This window comes from Synchytrium microbalum (assembly GCF_006535985.1).
Source record: "Synchytrium microbalum strain JEL517 chromosome Unknown SmJEL517_scf0003, whole genome shotgun sequence".
NCBI lineage: Eukaryota > Fungi > Chytridiomycota > Chytridiomycetes > Synchytriales > Synchytriaceae > Synchytrium > Synchytrium microbalum.
The window spans coordinates 1125620-1146962 of NW_022158352.1; the positions used below are offsets into that span (position 1 = coordinate 1125620).

A 21343-nucleotide genomic window follows, 5' to 3' on the forward strand; every position below is an offset into this window, starting at 1 on the left:
TCACTTGCAACCTTCATTGTCGATGCTTGAAGTAGCGAGACTTAGCAGGATGATGTAATAAGCTAAGTTCGAGGTGGTCTCATTAAGGATTTCTGCAAAAGTTGCTTGTCACTACCGCCAAAATGGGCAACCGTAGCAATCTGAAGCTCAGGAGGCTACGGATTCAAATTGGAAATGCTTGGCGTACTAATTCTTGGATCTGTTCGATATTGAGAGTTCAAAAGATTGAGTCTTTCGATTTTGCGTACTTCCCACCCAAACAACTCGACCTCAACAACGCTCTCTACACACGCCAAGGAAAGGCTGACAGCAAACACAACTTTGGCATATCACAACATTAGATTCTGTCTCGGATTGATCTCTAGGTCGAAAGATCAGAATGCTAAATAATTACACTGGCAACAGGAGACAACCATTCCCAGTTGTGTTTATGTTTCCATGACCAATATTATAATATTTTCAACCGCTATATAGATCTCCAAACTGAAAAGAGACTGGATGTGTAACTACAGTTAAGTACAAAAACTACAAGCAAAAACGAGTAAATCCTATCGGAATCGTCCATTTATAAATCTGGTGTCCAAGCATTGTCAAAATTAAACTCCTCCGAATCCACGAGGGGGGGACTTTGAAGGTCCTCGTTGACGAGCATCCAGAAGCGATGAAGATGATGATCCAAGTACATCGTTCAGAGAAAAGGTAGATAACTGGCCAGCAGCAGATTGTAAGAGTGCTACGGATTCCTTTTTATCTCCCATCATCTAACCGGGGGAAAGAAAAAACTTTGTAAGTGGCCTGAATTGGTGCCGTAAGACAAACAGCTGCAACTCACATCAAGCTTGGATACGGCTTGTCGTATAAGCACATCACGTTGATGTAGAGATCTTTTAAGTTTCGCACATTCAGTTTCAGTCGTGACTAGTTGATTTTTGGCAGCTCGTAGCTTCTCTGCAGTGTCGTCGGCAAGTTTGGCTTGGTAATCTAAATCTCGTCTCAAGTTCTCGTTCATCTTGTACAGTTTGGCTTGATCATCTAGAGCAAGTGAACTGGTAGATACCTAAAGGGAGAAAAGAATCAAACATTCGTTCATGTGCCTTCCTGATAAGTGGAGTTTTTTTGTCATATGACCAAAGAATGACTCGCTCCAACACAAGCAGATACTTACACCAACCACATCCATACGAGACCTAGACGACATGCCTCCTTCACTTGCAGCGCGAGATCCCTTCTGCTGTTGTTGCAAAGCTTGCATCTCAACTTGCAAAGCATGCATCTGCTCATTCAATTCTCGTACCCGACTATCGGCAGCCCGTCGATCCATTTCAAGCATCTCTTGCGCATTCTCCAACTGATTTTCTAATTCACGAACTCGTCGCTGTTCGTTACTATTGCTGCTATTATTATGACGTACCGGATCTGGTGTCGTCGTCCTAGATTGTCCTTGCTGTTGCTGTTGATTCCTCATAGCATCTCGAGCAGCACTCTCGGCAATCTTTAGCTCACGTTCCAAGGCTGTGGCTCGAGCCTCCAATCGGGCTCTGGCATATTGTTCGTCTTCCAGTTCTCGACGTAGATCATGTCGAGCATCGATTAGAGCTCGTTGTTTGATAAAAGCTCGGTTTATTTGAGTCTCGTATTGCGCTAGTTCGGACGTACGTGCTTCAAATCGTGATTGCCAGTCTCTGTAATAAAGGAGAAAAATTGGGAAAGTAAGAACACATTTAGCGCCACTGACAGTTTCTTTTTTTTGCTTGCGGCAAAGTTTCCAATGACTTACTGTATCTGTCGTCGCATACGACCTTCCAGCTGACTTAGATTCATTTGACAGTCTTGTCGAGTCTTACAAACAGCCTTGACCCGTGTCAACAAGGCTTCAGCAAATCCGACAAAGTTAGAGGTAGGAGTCATATGTTCCTCTTGAGAGTGACTTGGAAGTACATGATTCATTTGAGACAAAACTTTGCTCAGTAATTCATCTCGTTCGGCAACATGTTGAGCTATATGGGTTCTGGAAGTGGCAACCAGCTAATGTCGGTGAAAGGGAGAAAATGAGAATCTCAGCAAACGAAGAAAAAAAAATAGGTTCCAATGGATTACCTCATGTTGGGTAGACATGGACCGTCTAAGCTCCTCAACAAGCTGTTGCAGCGTACCGATAGTTAGACTCTTCTCTTCAGACTCACGCATCAACGACAAGACACGCTCTTCTGCCTTTTCAAAAGCAGACTGAGCGGAAGTCATTTTCTCAGCAAGAATACCACTTTGCTTGTTCTGCAATAAAGTAGGTTGTAAGCACTACAAAAACGGAAGACGAGCCAGCCGATAGACTACGTACAAGGCGTTCCAATCTGGATGTAGCTTCACTCAATTTATGATCCCGCTCAGCAACCATCTCTTCCAATTGAGCTACTTTTTCTTGCAACTCGTGATCACTCATCAAATTGGATTCAGCAGCACTCTCAAGTTGACGAACTTGAGAACGTAATTGTTCAACCACTTTAATGGCTTTCTCAGCTTCTCGTCTTGAATCTTTGAGATTCTAAGAAAGAGAATCTCACGTGCATTAGTTCAGACCACACGAAAATAATGCATTGAATATTGGAGGCTGATTTGTCGGACTTACAGAATGCAATGAATCTCTCTCCTCAAGAGCTTCTTCCAAAAGCTTAGACTTGGAAACCACGTCATCCCTCAACCTCAGCAAAGAAGCCTTAAGATCCTGTGTCTCCCCCCTCAACTCCCGATTCTCATTCTTTACCTCCTCATAATCTTGGAATCTCTTCAAGGAATCTTCAACTCCAATCCTCTTATCAATCTCAGAATCAACATCCTCAACCAATGAATTAACCTGCTGTCGTAATTCAGATATTTCATTATTCCGTTCTCGAATCACATTCTCCAGTGATTCAACTTGCCCTTTACTCTTCCTAACATCTGCTTCCATCTTATGATTTATGTCTTGCCATCTTGCTTCCTGTTCCCTTAATCGTGCACGCCACAAGTCTTGCTCCTCTCTTACGATACGTTCAATATCTCGTTCACTATTTTCAGCTCGGGATGCAGCTTCGCCATACATTCCAGATTCTAAATCTCGGATTCGAGCAGTTTGTTCAACCAGCTGTTCCTTCAATACTTGTAGATCACGAGCAGCGTTAGATGACAAGCGCTCAAATGTCTCTAGATGTTCTTGTGTTCCAGCAACCTGTTTACGGTATGTGGCAATTTCTTGCTCGGAAGACACTAGACGTGCTCGTAACATCAATAATTCGGCTTCATGAGCTAGTAATGCCTTGTTTTGTGACTCGAGGCGTGATATATGAGAGGCTTGCATTTCTACTTTGCGGTTGAGGTCTTCGACAATGGCGGATTTTGCTGATAATTGTGGTTCAGCATTCGTCAGGCGTTGTATTAGAGTATTGACTTCCTCACGAGCTGCTGTCAATTCTCGAGTTTTGGATTCCAAGTCATGTTGCACTCGTTGAATCAATTCTTGACTATGCAATTCGGATTCGTCATGTAAACGTTGCACCTCTTCTACTTGGGATTGTAATCTTTCGTTCTCTGCCATATCTTGACCTCTTTTCTAAATGGAAAACCGGGTCGGATTAGCAAAAACATAACCTGGTGATGAAGACTAATCACCTCTTTCAGAACGGCGATATCTGCCTTCAACTTTGCCTGTTCACGGCCCCATCGTTCAGACATTTGTTCAACAGCTTGACGATGAGCTACAGACTTTTCATCCAATTCTGCAAGCAGATGATTACTCTCCTCAGTCTTTTCAAACAATCGATCAGCTAATTCCGCCAATTGAGCTTGCAGACTATAGTTTTGTTCACGGAATGATGTAGCAGAAGCGTCCTAAATTGTCAAGCATCAAGATACTTGGCCGAAGTGTTTTTTGCAACAAAACGGATGTACAATTTTGTTACCTGAAGAGTTTGCTCTTCATCTTCCACAGCTGACGTCTCTCTAAGACCTGCCAATTTCTTTCTGAGATGTTCATTTTCTGCACTCCGAACGGATATTTCACTAGCTAGTGCATAGTCCTACAAGTGGAACAAAATGACGGTCAAATTGTGTATCTAAAGGATTTGCATATTTTTCGACTGACGTTAATGGTGCTCTTGGGCTGCACAGGGCGTTTAGTCAAGATTGTAACTAGTTCATTATTGACACGTTCAACTTCAGCTTGTGCCAAAGCTAAAGATTCAGTACGAGAAGATAATTGCATTTGAAGAGCATCAATGTCAGCTTGTGATATACGATGTTGGCCTTCAAGTTTGGATTTGAGTTCAAGAATCTCCTACAAAAGAAAACGACAAAGAAAATATGAGCAAAATTATGAAAACAGCAATCAGTGCATACTCAAACAAATCAATCTCTTTCAAAGAACCCACAACCGCAATATTTACCTGAGTCTGTCTACCAATAACTTGCTGCAATCTCTCAACCTCTTTACCCCTCTCATCAACTTCACCTTTAAACTTCTCACGCTCTTTAAGCACAATTTTGACTTTAGACAATTGCTTCTTGTTTTTCTCAATCTCTTCTTGAGCACGAGTCAATTTGTCACTCCTTTCCTTAATCGATTCAAGAAGCCCTTCACGTTCTCGTTCCAAATTTCGTACTTGCCGTGCGTGTTCTTCGTTTAATCGTGAGATATCATTACGGTGCTCATCATTATGACGAATAATGGTGGAGCGTAGAGTTGATATCTCGGTATGGAGGGATTCAAGTTCTGTTGATGACTTGTTTGAGGTTGATGATAATCGTTCTTTTAGATGCGTGTTTTCAGTGGTGGCTAGTTGCAATTGGGTGATGATGGATGATTGTGAGGTACGAGCTGCGAAGAGCTCTTCGTTTAATTTAGAGGTTTGGGTTTTTAATGACTCAATTTCTAGACGTGCATTTTGAGTTGTTGATGATTCTGATGTCGTCTTGGCACGTAATAGTTCGACTTGAGCGTTGAGATTCAAATTCGTCTGTTTGGAGTGATTTAACTGTTCAGTCAAATTACGGATCTTGGTTTCTAATTCGTCACGGTGTTTATCGGATGTTTTTACAATTTCATCTCGTACGGATTCTATAGCTTGAGCATGCTCTCGAGTTATAGTCTCCTTTTGACGTTGCGCTTCTCGAATCATGTCACTAGCATCTTTTAGGAGAGACTGCTTTTTACTGTGCTCATCTTTCAGTTTACTGACTTGTATTCTCAACTCTTCAGCTTCAGTCCACCTTTTATCGCCTTCAGTACGTAGACTCGTTATCTGAGAATCACGTTCGGCCATTTTACTAGTCATTTCAGCTAGACTCGTCTTTTGCTGATCGACTTGAGCAAGCGCAGTTTTGAGTTCTGTTCGTACTTTTAACTTTTCAGCACGTTCAGCTTCCACATCACTCTGTAGATTATCGATAAGGGCAGTAAACTCTCGTATCGTGACTCTATGAGCCTCCAGATCTGACTTGAGTTTACCAACTTCTTGCCGTAATCTAGCATTCTCAGATCTCAACTTTTCTAAATCTTGAACCTGAGTTTTAGCTAGCGATGCCTCCAGGTGACTAGATTCTGCATCTTGCAGTGTTCTATCACGAGATTCTTGGAGGAGACGAATCTGATTCCGTAGTTCTATGATTTGAGCACGCAATTGCTCTGAATCTCTTTCTACAGTATTGTGATTGCCGTCTATTTGACTGAGTGCCTGTTGAGCAGCTTCCAGTTCTGTTCTAATTACCATGACTTCTCTGGCTTTGGCATCATAAGCTCCTTGGACTTGATCTACAGCCGAGGCTTGTTCTTCAAACCGCCTCAAGCTAGATTCGAGTTCTTTTCTATACAGATCTAGCTCTGTTCTAAGCGAGTCGATCTCTGCATTCAATTGTGCATTCTGGTAATGGTACAAAGGATAGATTAGCTGAAGAGTCTGGTAAGCCGAAACGTTACATCTTGCTGTCCAACCTCGTTGGCAAGATTATTGTAACCATCTGGGGACATCTTTTGATTGGCTTCTTCCAGATAGTATATCTTGAGTTTTAAATTGAAGTTTTCCTTCTTCATATCATCCACGATCTGCGTGTGAGGGAAAAGCGAGTAAGTTCATGAATTTTCAAGCTTGAATACAGTAGTTGTGGTAACAAGACATTCATGCCCGACCTTTTCACGTTGTTTCAATCCCATCTGACCGTATTCATCACCTTTACCACCATCTTTACTAGGTGATCCATTCGCGACGGGAATTGGAATACCAGAAGAAGACGTTGACGACTGTTTGGGAGTCTTTAATCCTACCGCCCTAGGAGTAGTAGCACTAGCAGTAATGGTACTCATATTCGTCAATGCTGAGAAGGAGTCTTCGTTGTCTTCAGGCAATAGATCGAATTGGAAACGGTTGTAATCCCGTTTGGCTGCCAGTGTAGCATCTCCAGTCTCCTGTTCATTATTAGACGGAAGACCTGTCGCAGCACTGGCCATGTCGAATGAAGCATCGAAAGCTGGATTGTGAAGACTAGTACGACGTCTAGATTTTGGGCTTGAATCTAGAGCATTTGGTATTTTTTTAATAGACGACTTTGGATGTTGAGCATCGAGTCGAGATTTACTACTAGTTGATGCTGAAGTCTTTGGTGTTGATGTTGGTTGATTTATGGGCCGTTGGCCAGCTGGGATCGTCGTCATCACTAGGAGAACATGTAAATTAGTTGTAAAATAATAAAACTAGACTGCTCTGCCATGATATTAACATCTGTTCTTCAGTTCATCAAACTTCATTCTGGCCCAAACTCACTGTTGACCAAGTCCAAAGGATACACAGAAGGTAGAAAAAGCAGGTACGAATTCAATTATGTTGTTATTCTCATCTAGATCCCACTGCTAACACTTGATTCAATCTTGAAGTATCAGATCCACTCGTCTTGACTCCAAAACAAGCAAGCAAGAATCGAGATCATAGCAATGATGCACGGCAGTGAGACCTCCCTGACCAAATTGAAGGTCAATTCTGAAGTCAGATTACAGGTGATCTACCGTGTACAATCCACAAAAGTGACGCGTTTCCTTGTGATCTGACACATTCATTAAACACTGGATACATGCAGGAGGAGGCACGAACAGAACAGAGGAAGAAGGGTGTTATGCTACTCATCCTGCATCATCTCGTAGCTCATGGGTAACATAGAATTTGATATCCAACACTATGCTCGCTGATCGCATATTAAATATCATACTAATCGTGATCCTCACAATTCTAGATATGTGTCAACTGCTGAAAGATTGCAAATTGAAGCTAATGTATCCATGAAAAAGTGGACGGTCGCTGATAATCTAGATCTACTCTCCGTTGTCCAGGTAAAGTCTTGGATTGACTTACATCGTCGAACTTTCCTTGGCCATGATTTGACCAATTACGCCAATTCATCATAGGAGTTTGAAAACTTTTATCAACTCAAGTTTGGTCGACCTGCTAAACTAATGAGAGCATTGAATTCTGGTGCGTGGCTGAATGTTGTAGCTGTTGTGGTCCAGATGTATCGATAAATTATATGGTTTTTTGGCACTCTGGCAATAGGAGAAACGGGCATCGACCTTCCAAAACATTCCAAGTCCAGGAATCCAACATATCAAGATCTTTCTAGAGAGGAAGGGACGACCATTCCCGATTCTGTAGCGAATTTGACCAGACTCAGTCCATCAAGAGTACCTCCCATAACACCCAAAGGTGAAATTCATAGCCGAAGCCTCGTTTTTTTTTTTCGTTGCTGAACTTTGCCGCGTTTTAGACAAGAAGCCTTCCGCACAAATTGCACCATCTGCAGAACCTCTTTCACGAAAACCTTCATCGTCTAGTGTGGAAGGCATAATTGTTGCCAGCACCACAGTAAGTCATCGTTACATATTGCAGTCTACTCCCAGCTGGCTATCTGTTCTACCTGTTAGACATTCACACTTTTTCTGTAAACATTAGATTAAACAACGACCACAACCAAACAGCATTCCGATATTGACGAGGGAATCGAAAATACACGATGAAACTGTAAGTTCCTAAGAAACTCCCTTGCTGAGACGGTGTTTCAGCCGCAAAAAATGAAACCAATTTCGCTCGATTAGCCCGTCGACGCTCCGGAGGACTTGTATTCAGATCGATTACTGAAACCGATACCAGGATATGGTAACAGTGAATTCAGAGAACTGGCTTCTATTATTACCAGGTAAAGGTCTGCTTCGATACCCGCTCTGCATGACAAATACTCAAGCTGGGTCATCATAGGGACATCTTCGTGGAGAATCCCAATGTGAAGTGGGACGACATTGCAGGTCTAGATGCTCCTAAAAGGCTCGTGAGAGAAGCCGTTGTGTATCCTACCAAATTCCCAGAGTAATTATCTCCGGCTCACTTTTTTTGCTCTTTGACTCCCACGCTTAACCCATCCCTGCTATCTCCCCTTATAGATTATTCACAGGTATATTATCACCATGGCAAGGGATTCTTTTATACGGACCCCCGGGAACGGGGAAAACCATGTTGGCAAAAGCAGTAGCTACCGAATGCAAAACCACCTTTTTCAACATTTCAGCAAGTAGCATCGTGTCCAAGTGGAGAGGAGATTCTGAGAAACTTGTTCGCGTCTTGTTTGAATTGGCTAGATATCATGCTCCTTCGACAATCTTTCTTGATGAACTTGAGGTATGTACTTGGAAGTTGTTTTCTGTATCGTAGGACCAGAGTGTTGGTTTGAACCGTTGCCATTGCTATCTATCGATTCAATATTATTGCCCTGCTTACTACTCTCTTGCAACTCGTAGTCCATAATGTCACAACGCTCATCAGACAACTCTGAACACGAGGGAAGTCGAAGAATGAAGACTGAACTTTTGATTCAAATGGATGGATTGGCTAAATCTGCTTCTGGATCGCAACATGTGTTTTTGCTGGCCGCTTCCAACCTGCCTTGGGAACTGGATGTTGCTATGCTTAGACGGCTTGAGAAGAGAGTGAGTCTCGCTGGTGGATTCTGCGTATAGTTGAATACGATTGGCCAATGCAAAAATCCGAAAGGCTAAGATATGAATTGCTAGATTTTGATTGATCTACCAGACCAAGCATCAAGAATCAATATGTTTGAACATCATTTGAATTCAAGCATGGTTGATTCTGCTGGACGGCGACTTGTTGATGAGTTGGATTATGAAAAGCTGGGGTCACTTACACAAGGTCAGTATATACCAAACAGTGCCGTCGAGCTCTAAACACGTCGATTACTTGACGACACTGAACTCTCTGACACAAATAGGCTATTCCGGATCTGACATCAAGCTAGTCTGCAAAGAAGCAGCCATGAGACCATTACGTGCAGTTTTTGACATGCTTGAAAAAGATGGTGGTGTTGATTCAAACTTGCCAGGTACACAGCTTTATCACTCTTGACTTCCTGTATTTTTGCAGAAAACATTTTTTACCCTTTATCGTGCTCACAACCATCTCACCCTTTATATGATTTCTCCATACAGCTGCTGATTTGAGGAAGCCAATCACCATGGAAGATGTGTTGTCGGCCTTGTCATGCACTCGACCAGCAAGTGATACACTTTTGGGTGAAAAGTATCGTAAATGGCAACGAGAAGTTGGAAGCGAATAGAAATAAGAACACGGTGCATGTCACCGATCTGTGTGAATCTTAAATTGTTTGAGGTTCAGGTCCAAGTTAGGAATGGCATTCAAGGTCCCACTTTTGAAAGTTGATTTTTGCTGAATTCGCGTTTAAAGATAAAGTATTCGACACAGACTCCAGTGAGTTGTATTTTGTGCTTTCTCTATGCAACTTACATATTCACGTCATTTCATTACTTATTGCAAGGATTCCGCTGACCACACACTATGGAACGCAACTTTACAATCCTGCTGATCTACTGCAAGCGACCTCTTGAGGGAAAAACAAATTGTTGATAAACAGGTACATGCTTCGGTATCACGATTGAAGTATTCGTCATATTTATCACATGGCAATATCAGAATCCGGAACTATCCGAGCTATTCAAACAGAGACAAATACCGATATGGGTTCTTTCCGTACTTCATACTCAACAAAAGTCGTGAATACAACTCTTTCAGCGAAATCATAAAGTTGCCGTCTGTGGCAATAGCGGAGACCAGGTTAATGATAGTTGGTTGGTCATACGGGGAGGGAATACTCTCATCAAAAAGTTTGAAACGGTATACTTATCGAAGTAAGAATAGTTATAATATCTCTGTCCTACCTGCGATGCCGTTTCCTGGTTCCATTTGATGCGTACTGGTTCCCAATGGTGCCTGTGCGGAGACTCATGAAGACCTAAAGGTACCTACTGATTTTGCCCAATAGTTCAAACAAGCCCAACAATGCCCGTCATCGTCAAGTACTGCAAAAAATCAGAAGCCGGTACACAGACCTAATGGAAGAATGATTTTAGAGCGCGAAGTGCCAGTATGTACTCGATTAGGTGCGATTACTCACTGGATCAGCAAGAAGATTGATTTGGATGCAACATAGGATGATGTCGTTGTTAAGAAGGCACGAGTTCTAACTTGTTGCTCTAATTGTCAACAGAGCAAAATTGTGTTGGTTGATGTCGATTTCAAAACATGGTGATGCAGACCTTGTTACCTAGAAAAGAGCAGCATAGTGGTCGTGTTTGATCATGATTGAAGTGCAGGTGATTATTGATTCATTGTTGGCTATTGCTCCTATTGTGCCCAAGTCAATGACAGAATCTTGTTACCAAAAAACGAAGTCCAGAACAAGAAGGTAGACACAGAAGGGGGCCAGTATACCTTTTCATAGTGGCTAGGGATCAGAAGCAAAATCTTTGAATTGCCAATTCATTAAATGCGAATACTCACTTGGTATCGAGTCCTCTGTTCATCTGGTTGCCTACGGTGTCTTCGACACAGTTCATAAACCGGAGGACCTGCCGAGAGTTCAACACATAGTCGATGATCAGAATTTGACAACAAGCTACGTGATCCAAGTGTCAATTCCAGATTCCAATGAACTGTGTCAGTGTCACAGTTAGCAAAATTGATGTTGCGAAAGATTTGCGATAAGTCATGATAGATCGCTTCCAAACGCAACAAGCCCATTTACAATGAGACCTCAAAGCTCACGACAAATTAGTAGACGGTGGGATTCTGGCAATTCTGTCGGTGTGTTGATCGATCGTTTTGCAAGATGATCATAACTGGTAACTCAATAAGGCTTCTTTTCTGTCTGGTTGTTCGAATTACAAGCTAGGATTGGGTAGAAACACGTCTGAAAGTCGCCTAGATTGCTCGTTCTCAGTTCCTCTTAAGTCGCTCCCACCTTGCTCCACACACACAGGATAGGCAGCGTCCGATAGTTTGGAACATCACCACCCCACTTCTAAGAGCGGCCACTTCCATATAAAAGCAGAGTGAAAGGAGCTCTGATCTATCGATATTGTATAGACTTGTACCTAGAGTAAGCTATCGCACACAGACCTGTATTTGCTGAGAGTCTATTTTTTCTGATCCGGACAGCTGATTGTAAAACTGTAATTGTAGACGGCCGTAACACGCTGAATTGAACGATAGGTATACAAGAGAGAGGCCATCATTCTGTATGCTCTTATAGCCTCGATTCTTCTATCTTTTTAAGTGCTCTTCTATATGCAATGGATCGCAGGCTGCCAACATCAAACGAACCCTTCGAAAGTACGAATTGATCCCGTTTGAAGCGGATTGACACTTACAAGCAGATGTTAGACATCAATACTGTAAATTGACTCTATTCTCAACATGTTTAGAACGAAAAAGGAAGACAAACGCCCGATCACTGCCAACTCACGCACTCCCAAAACAAAAGCACTTCAGAAGCTCACACGCAAGTACCACTAGTAACAACAATACCACTGTATTCGAACCCAAAACACCACCAGCACTCTACTCTCTCATCCCAAAAGCTGAAGATATTCTACAGGTCGGATCACCATCTACTGATTCACTCCTGTTAATGTCAACCCGACAAAACACTATAAACAACCAGTCTGCAACTACAACAGCTTACACTGCTCCTAGTCATAACAGTAGTAGGACTCAGGAGTCATTCGAGTATGAATCAGGTGCTTCAAACACTGATGTCGAGTCAAATGGTGCATCGAATGCTATTAGTGGGAATACTACTCCTAAACACCAACATCATAATATTAATTCCAAGCATCAGCCAAAGCATGCTTTTTTACCTTGGCGGACATCACAATACAGGGACTCTGGCCAGGAAGACTCAGATGATGAGGATTACGTGTACCCAGAAGATGATCATCGTCGGAAATCAACCCATCATCAGTATCAAGCTGTCAGTGCAAGTAAAGCACTCTCTCACTTGTATGCTCCGGATTCACCATTTATGACCGGTCAACAACCAGGACTTTTACAGCAACAGCAATCACAATTATTAGTACCACCATATAATGCATACCCGGCTGATCCACATATCAGCCAGCCACATCAGTATCGATATGCTACACGGCATCAGCTCCAGCAACTTCAACAACATCAGTCACAGTATGATTCTGATCACAGTCAATCAGGTAGTGGACATCATTATCACAGTCATAGTAAGAGACATTCACCAGACGCCTATGCAAGCGGAACGCAATATTATTCGCCTGCATCAGGAGTAGTCGGATATGGATCTACCTCTGGAGTATTACATCACCAACATCAACAGCAACAACAACCGCCACATAATCCGTATTACAATGAGTTCCCGATACCCGAGAATATAGATCCAGAACGGGTACGACTACTTAGTAAACATGCTCATCACCACCATCCGAGTGATTTGATATATTGGGGTGATGGTAGTGCAGGCGTTTATCATCAACACATTCGGAGCAGTCATAGTAGCAACAGAATATTACGACCAGCTCCAGCACTAGTCTTGACGCTCGTACTGCTAGTCTTGACCGGCTTCCCACTCCTATTTTTATGTGTAAGACCTTTAGATGCTGATGGAGGGCTGTTCCGGGTACGCAACATAAATGCCTCAACGGAATTATACGAGTTTGATGTTACCATGTCAGCATCAAACCCAAATATTGTACCTGTACATATCACCGAAGTAGATTTGGACATTTTGGTATCTGCTCATCTACCAAACACCAGATCCTCGCCAGCATCACGTAAACATAAAGGAGGAGACTCTCAAAACCCATCTACTGAAGAGTTGTTAGGTCACATCAAATATTTATCATCTAGTATCACTATACCCGCGTGGGTGACCACCAATAATGCTACTGGACATGTCTCGATGCCTGAACCGTCAAACACGCTTGGAAAACTGATATATATGCTTGGAACATATGAATTGCAGATCGTAGGGACTCTGACGTATCATACTGTATTCGTGGTGCCTTATACTGTACCTGTATGTACCATTCATCGGGTGGAACGTGGCAAGGTCAAGAAGACTTTTGCTTGTACTGTGGACGACGATGATGGTGGGATTGATGAAGGTGATGGAGAAGATAGTAATGATATAGATAGTTAACGTATAGCACTTGTGTAGATAGTGATTATTTGCATTTGTATTTTCATATAGTGTTTGTTAAAACAGCTTAAACCTTACATGATTCACATATTGGTTTTGTATTGAATGTTGTTGGTGTGATGAGGTTGGGAGATGAATTATTTTGTTTGTTTTGGAGCGATTCCCCTCAGTGCTTTGACGATGTTCCCTTTGACGACGACTGGTCATGATGAAAATCATGATGATGATGCTCATTATGAGGATAATTTATATCCGGCGATGAGGTATCTACAGATGAGAGAGTGACTGGAGGCCATTTGCCTAGTTTCTCTAATCGTTTACGTTCTCGTACAAGACCATGTGCTTGCACCAAGGCCCGCATCTTTGGCACGTGGTTGAATTTGAAGGACGTAAATAATGCCAGAGTTCCTGTTGCCGGTGTAGTCAAATGTTGCTATAGAGTGGGTGAGGAACATGATGGTGTTGTCAAAGATGTGTAATGTTGAGCAAGAACGACACGAGGGTGATAAGAACTTGATCATACCAGTATTTCGATTATCGGATTATGAAGAGGATGCATGATTTAAACAAATTACTTTCTACTCCTAGGGCGTCTGTAGTATGGAATGTATTTTCACTTATTTTCTATCTCCTTTCACCTCCAAATTCCGACGCAAACGAGAACTACAAGGAGGAGAGAGTGTGAATGAGTGCTATGCTATAACTTAAATACTGCTTCCGTTACCTTCAGTCAGATCTTTGCTCTATAGAATTAGGTATGTTGGTTGTTAAAGTTTTCTTTTCGTAATGAGCAATAATCTTGTGAAGGAATGGCGGTGACGAGTTTCTCGTTAGGAAAACAGAACAGGCCTTTTCAGCACCTCTATTTGTATACACCAATTTGATATAATTATGAATCATTGCAGTCGCAAGCTATGTATGTAACTTGATTTCGGAGCTAGATCAATTCAAACTTTAGATCTTCGTCGTGTTTTTTTTCAAGCATGATTGACTCACTAAAGCATTTTCAAATCTATTTACTAGTATCATCCTCGCAATTACTGGCAAGATCCCGGATCCATCCTCCTCATCTACATTCTGGTACACCATTAAGGACTCACACGAAAGCACGTTCAATATGGACTTCACTATACGGACGTGTTGATCTCACGCCGCTATCACCAACAACATCACCAATATCATCACCTGCAGCATCACATGCTCAAACCAATATCGCATCGCCACCTACATCGCTCAATGTTCAGCTGGCTCGGAATCAACCGAGTGGTGATGCTGGTAAACAGCAACAGCAACAATCATCGCAACAGCAACAACAACCATCGTCTTCCTCGGGATCGAATGATGCTGCTACTTCTACATCGTCGGCCGATGTAGATGTAACATCTTTCGCAGCTTCACATGACCATTCACACTTTCGTGCTGACTTGGCAGATTCGTTTTTATGTGCTCCTGTAAGTCTCTTTGGGTTTGAGCGGAGGTGCCGAAAAAAAGACGTTGGCATCAATTTTCGAAGGTTTTCAAGCGTTGGTGGCCAAAAAACGATCAGAGACAGTACAGGAACGGTTTCACCCTGATTCTCACACCTCAACTGGTCTCTAATTACATTATAGGAAGAATCATGGGCCCACATCAAATTATTCCAAGACGCATTCAACTATCTACATGACGAATTCAGTTTGCCTTGGTGGAGCACAATCCTCATCGTCACGTTTGTCGTCAGGACAATATTGCTGCCATTAAATATCTCACTAGTCAGGAACTCGGCGAGGTTGAATACTATTCGGCCTGAGATTGAGCGATTGTATTCAAGGTATATTGAAGTCTCAAGTCTTGCCATTGACAATCATCTGTCTCCGTTTTTGTTGACCGGGTTTTCTCATCCCATCTATCACGGTTTTAGAATGAACAGCCCGAATCCAGCAGTAACGCAAGTGGAGAGGACTCGAGCTGCTGAGCAAATGATTGAATTATATGAGAAAACAAACTGGTGTGAACCAAAAAAGGAACCTCCTATCAAATCCATGTCTGACACAAACTCAACTTTCCTGATAGCAACCCATTCAAGAACGTTATATCCCCGATACTTATGACGCCTGTTTTCCTCACCTTATTTATGGCTTGGGAACGTACAGTTGTCTTCACTCCCAGCTCTCAAACTGGTGGTAGGTTTCTTGGAAACTTTGCAAGTTCAGAGGAAACTTTTTTCCATGAAATTTGTTTTTACCACAAATTTAGGCACTCTATGGTTTTCAGATCTTGGTGCTGTAGATGTGACCTACTTGCTGCCTGTGCTGTCGGGAATGACGTGGATAGGTACCATCAAGATGGGAATTGATCGTCCAAGGACTGCCAATAGTGCCAAGTAAACCCTGTATGACAACAACTACTTCTGTACACGAATAATGACGTATTCTCCTTGTTGTAATAGATTCGAAGAAGGACTTAGCTACTTATCACTAGCATTCATACCGATTACAAGTACTATGCCACAAGGTGACAGCTTGATAACGTTTATCACAGATAGCTTTTTTTTGTTGTTCTCGTAAATTCCACTGAACTGAACTGTTTTGTTAGGCGTGTTTCTATACTGGATTGCATCAAATGTATTCACATTCGGACTACTCTTTGCTACACGACAACCAAGAGTGAGGAGCTTGCTCGGTATTCCACCACCAATCCAGAAGTCGGTCCCGAAATACTCGTTGCGGTAAAAGATGGAGAAGAAACACACGTATCACTTCACTTATTTAAGCTTGACAATATACCACTCACTGATCAACGAACAGAAAGCAATTGACTTCCTTGGTGAAAAAGTTTCTTGTTATTTTGATGTTTTTCGTTTTTAAGTGCTCTTAAACCCTGTTACAATTCGAAAGGGACATGAAAGCAAACATGTCAAGAAATTGTGATGACGAGTTGATCATTAGGAAAACATTACGACTCTTTTCCGTAGCTCTATTCACATACCTCAATGTGATTAAATTGTGAATCATTGCAGTCGGCAGGTATGTATGTGTATGTAACTAGATTTCGCAGTTACGTTACGTCGTCGTAAGAACATCCGCATTTTCGTGCTAACTTGGCAGCTTCCATTTAAGGTGCTCCTGTAAGTATCTTTGAGTTTCGAGTGGTGAAAAATATTGAAACCAATTGTAGAATTGTTTCACACTGAATCTCACACCTCAACTTGTCTTCTCACACCTCAACGTTGCTTTTGTACTGGCTTGCATCAAGTGTCGTCACATTCGGGCTACTCTTTGCTACGAGGCAACCAAGAGTGAGGAGCGTGCTTGGTATTCCTCTTCCAATCCAGGAGTCGGTCCCGAAGTACTCGTTACGGTAGACTATTGAGTAGAATCACACGCACCAGTTCCCTTATTTAAGGCTTGACCCAAGCTCAAGCATACTCACACACTGATCAAAAACAAGAAAAGAAATGTTCGTGAAAGTTTCTTCTTATTTTGCTGTTCTACTTTTACAAGAGTTCTCTAAAACCATTTTACAATTTCAAAGGGGAATGAAAGCAAACACTACTCGTTTGTGACTTTTTTGTACTCATCATCCTCCCCTTCTCTTTGACATCCCTTTCTCTTTTATTTATCTTTATCCTCATCCATATAGTCTGGATTCTTCTTCAAAATAACAAATCCTTCCAACACACTACCCACAGAGTGGAACTCTTCAGTAGCCAATTCAGCTCGTTCAGTAAACGCCAACAAGACTGGCGTAGTATGTGTCTGGAAACCTGTAATCGTTTTGGGTCTTCCTGCTTGTCCTACTACATCCACTGCCTGTCCAACTCGTACAGTTACAGGTTGGGCCTTCAAGTCGGAATCCAGTGAAATCAGGAAGCGTGGGTACATGGCTATGACCAAGAAGTATAGTAGATAGTGGGATTTCGACATGATTACTGAGCGAAGAAGACAGGAGAGGACAGTTAGTTATGTATGATGATCGTGTGAGAGTTTTGAGGTCTACATGCCGTAGGCGTATCCTGATGCGCTATGTTATTTATTTTTTTACCTTGTTTGGCTTCAGTAAAGGCAATCAAAACAGTCAATAATCCAGCCACTGCGACTGGGGACAACAAGGATCGATTGGTATGGAAGGGGTTGATGGTCAATGTTCCTTTGCCCATATGCAACAACCCCTACGACAGAAAAGAGGTTTCGTGAGTATGCAAAAAAGCATGGTGTTATGCCGAGCATGAGACAGAGATCGTCCAAGTTGTCCTCCACACCCTGCACACACGAAGGACAGGCCAAAGACATACCTGAGCAATGCGAACCATAAACAAACTATTTGGTTCTTTATGATAATAAGCAGCCAACTGCCTCAACATTTGTGCCAATCGAGCATTATTGGTTCCAGCACCAACCAATCCCATGGCAAAGATAGCATTGATAGCCACATCTTGATCATTATCATGCGAATATTTAGACAAGATGTCCAATATATGGACTAGTGGATTGGAAGCACATAGTAGACCTAGTGCTAATGGTACACATCGACGAATGGTGGGTTCACCATAATGCATCAAATGGGTGAAGGCTCTAAATGCCATATCAGATCCAACGTCTTCACCCATGGCAATCAAGGCTACTGCTAAAACGGCAAAGCCTTGGAATTTATCGTCTTCCTTTTCAGCGTCCAAGTGGTCATTACATAAATGTAACATGTGTTGGACTTTGAGTACGTTGCCAGTTGCTAGACAAGAGAGTTTCAGTGAGCGATGAGGTGCATTTGAGAGAGGAAAACTATGAGATTATACACTCCGTCATGTCGCGAAACAAAGACATCTCGAGTTCGTATTACTTACCAGCGTAAGCAACAGCCTCAACCAAAACACCAGCTTGTTTGGCCAATGGAGTCTCAATAGCTTTTAAGGTCTCCAAAGTAGCTTCACAAGCATCTTGTTTACCCAAAAACAAGAGGGCCAATCCAAGAGCCATAAATTTACCGTAGGTGTCCTTTAATTGGACTTCATCGCGTTCCATCATGGTTGTGAGGATGGTCGTGACGATCTCACCATGGCATGTACCTACGAATACTATCCCGAGAGATAGTGCAGCTAGAGATGCTATTTCCATAGATACACCAGTGTCACTGACGATGGGTAGTAGTAACTCACAGACATCTTCTCTTGCTTTGCCTGCATAAGCAATACCCAAACTTTATGTATGCGTGGAGGAGGTTCGTCATGTCAGTTCAGAACGCAAATAAATCGGCAGAAGTGCGCATATATTTACCCAAGGATGGCAGATGTCTTCATAATTGCACTTTTGTTCTCAACGTGTTCACTTAAAAGTGCGATAGCAGGATCTGACTCATTTCGTACACTGGCTGTCAGAATGCCGATTCCCAGTAATGCACCAGCCTAACGAGTGTGATATTTTTGTTGTGAGCGTTGTGGCAATCACAGTACCAGCAACCCTGTTTACCTTAATGTGCTCTTCTGTTGCATATGTATACTTGTCAATCTCAGCTAAACCAGTTTCTACATCCCACAACATAATCATCCCCAATGAGGCAGCAGCAGACAACATGCCTATCATCAAAGAAGCAGTCAAAACAAGTGCAAGTCGGTACCGAAAGGGTACAAACACCACAACGAAGTCAGCAAGTAAAGGATCAGGGTCGTAAAACACGTTTATCTTCGTCAACCTACCAGCATCCTTGTTCTTATAAATCCATGAATTGCCTTCGTCAGTCTTGGTCAATAACTTGTCATGACCAAATCCGGCATTCACAAAGGCATTGACAAAGGTTGCAGCTAGATTCTGTCGTGCCGAGTCGACATTACCAGCATGGAGGCCAGGGCCTAGTGGTTCAGTATAATGGTAAGTCCTCTTAAAAAAGGACAAGACTAGAAAAAAAGGGAATAAAAACTTACGTATGTTTTCCAAATGACTCTTGTAAATATCTTCAGGAGTCTTTGCTTCCATAATGTCCAAATCACGAGCAAGAGCCTTAAAGTGTTCAGATAACTTGGTGTTGTTCATAATATCATTGATTTCTTCATTATCAGTTTCGAAACTGATTTGTTGTCTTGCCAATAGGAAGGCCAGTTGTTTACGTATTATCCTAGACAAAAAAGAGCATGAGTAAAGTTTCAGGGGGAAAAACCACTCGACCACATACATGTCTGGGCATGAGTGGAAGTCATTCTTGACCAAATCGAGGTCATTCATTTTCATAGATACTTGTATGGCTTGTGGGTATTGCTCCATTTTTCGATATATCTCATGAGCAGTTTTGAGGATGGCCATGTCATCTGGTGGTGAAACGTATGGTACACAGCTATTTTGCGATTTTAGAATTAGTGTCGGAACGAATGCATGGCAGTAGATGCTTTTCGACTCTTTGTCTCCTTGATCCATTCGAGAAATATCTCTAAGATTCGACTTCGCAAACACCTTACCTCAGAATATATAGACAAACTCGTTGGTATGTATCCTTGTCTACTAGAGTCGGCAATACATCCAACGATTCCATTTCAACCAGCAAATCACAAGCATCCGCTTCAGCATTGTGTTTGAGGAAGAAGGGAGTTATTTCCATTGCCAATTTATGAATATCGTCTGTTGGTAACTCTTTTTCTGTCCTGTCTGTGTATTCTCCAATCAGTTCAGCTGCAAGATGTCTGAAAAAACGGAAACACAGAAAGAGTGAGCGTTAGAAAGCCAGCTTTATCATTACGATACAATGAGATATATCAGCGAAGGCACTGGTTTTGTTGTTGCTGGTGATTTACCTGACGTATTCATGACCCCATGAACCAGCAGCTTCTGAACTGCCTGTGAGCCTGAACTTGAGTGAATTCCTCTTGCCTTCCTCCTCATATGTCATGGCCAAAACAGAAAGGATGTCGGCCAAAAAGGTCTACGTGGGCGTATGAGAAGTCAGCGTTGAGAGCGTGGAATGGGTTACAAACCCCTTTCGCATAACCGCTGCCGATCTCGTGGGCCAGTCCGTCTATGATCATGACCGCCAATTTTCTGGGAAAGGAATCATTCTTTGCGTCCAACAGTCCAAATCCCCTCTCCTCGGCGCTCCCTCTTCATTCATTGATCAAGATCATTATGCTAACCTTGTTGGGACCAAGAGGCCATGTATCGTATACTTGAATGAGCGATTGGTAGTGTGGTCGTAAGAATTTCAATGGTTTTGGAACGGACGTCATTGAAGAAGTTGAGGTACGGATCAAGGTTCGTAATGTTTCCAACGCAAGAGGGTATAACTCCACTTTTGGTTCCTGATGAAGTTTAGAAAGAGAAAGGAGTGTTTGTGAGAGCGACCTCATCCAAAGAGGGTATTAAGTTGGCCATTGCCCTTTGTCATTCATTACCCTAAGTCGTTCCACCAACAATTCCAGTTGGGATTTTAGTTCCTTGTCTTCTTCCGACTATAATATTTAATTTGTTGGTATTAGCTTAGCTGCTGAAGGAATGATGATGGTATTTGCAGGAATCAAGTTGTCTTCTGTTTGATGTTGCGAGTATCTTGCAATGCGACATCTTCAAGGCAACATCCAATAATCCCATATGGGATAAATTGCATGAATATATTACCAATTCTTCTTCTTCTCCATCCTTCTTCTTCTTAATGTCTTCTGGCTTCTGCTTGTCATCAGCTTTGGGCGTTGTCGCTGTCGTTGTATCTTGTGCCATCTGTGAGCGAGTTTATTGAGTGTTAGTGGACTGAGTAAATGGAAATATTGCCTTGTCAAGTACCTTTGTTCTGATGCACTATATATAACTGGATGTCCTCTTTCTTTCTGTCTCCTTCCTTCAAAATGCAA

The 21343-nt window shown here is 42.3% G+C and overlaps 4 protein-coding genes across 4 annotated transcripts; 2 read left to right on the plus strand and 2 right to left on the minus strand.

Moving 5' to 3' along the window:
- Positions 1-596: 596 nt before the first annotated feature.
- SmJEL517_g01069 (uncharacterized protein) lies at positions 597-6676 on the minus strand (the record flags this gene model as incomplete). The annotated part of the gene is made up of 13 exons (XM_031166997.1): positions 597-761; positions 833-1057; positions 1166-1682; positions 1778-2025; positions 2098-2271; positions 2336-2539; positions 2624-3583; positions 3643-3861; positions 3933-4049; positions 4115-4306; positions 4416-5888; positions 5960-6070; positions 6155-6676. 13 exons carry the CDS (start codon positions 6674-6676, stop codon positions 597-599), a joined length of 5127 nt encoding a protein of 1708 aa, XP_031027089.1.
- Positions 6677-6955: 279 nt separating this feature from the next.
- Positions 6956-9633, plus strand: SmJEL517_g01070 (uncharacterized protein; the record flags this gene model as incomplete). The annotated part of the gene is made up of 14 exons (XM_031166998.1): positions 6956-7015; positions 7096-7166; positions 7249-7345; positions 7421-7487; positions 7566-7715; positions 7777-7874; positions 7962-8030; positions 8105-8205; positions 8265-8372; positions 8447-8681; positions 8801-8989; positions 9074-9209; positions 9289-9399; positions 9506-9633. The coding sequence occupies 14 exons, from the start codon at positions 6956-6958 to the stop codon at positions 9631-9633; spliced, it is 1620 nt and encodes a 539-aa protein (XP_031027255.1).
- Positions 9634-11665: 2032 nt separating this feature from the next.
- SmJEL517_g01071 (uncharacterized protein) lies at positions 11666-13542 on the plus strand (the record flags this gene model as incomplete). The annotated part of the gene is made up of 2 exons (XM_031166999.1): positions 11666-11705; positions 11798-13542. The coding sequence occupies 2 exons, from the start codon at positions 11666-11668 to the stop codon at positions 13540-13542; spliced, it is 1785 nt and encodes a 594-aa protein (XP_031027254.1).
- A 3593-nt stretch (positions 13543-17135) lies between these two features.
- SmJEL517_g01072 (uncharacterized protein) lies at positions 17136-21212 on the minus strand (the record flags this gene model as incomplete). Its single annotated transcript, XM_031167000.1, has 14 exons — positions 17136-17452; positions 17566-17692; positions 17816-18249; positions 18362-18714; positions 18792-18919; positions 18984-19090; positions 19211-19363; positions 19436-19626; positions 19684-19842; positions 19964-20185; positions 20297-20424; positions 20633-20797; positions 20891-20947; positions 21114-21212. The coding sequence occupies 14 exons, from the start codon at positions 21210-21212 to the stop codon at positions 17136-17138; spliced, it is 2640 nt and encodes an 879-aa protein (XP_031027257.1).
- Positions 21213-21343: the final 131 nt, after the last annotated feature.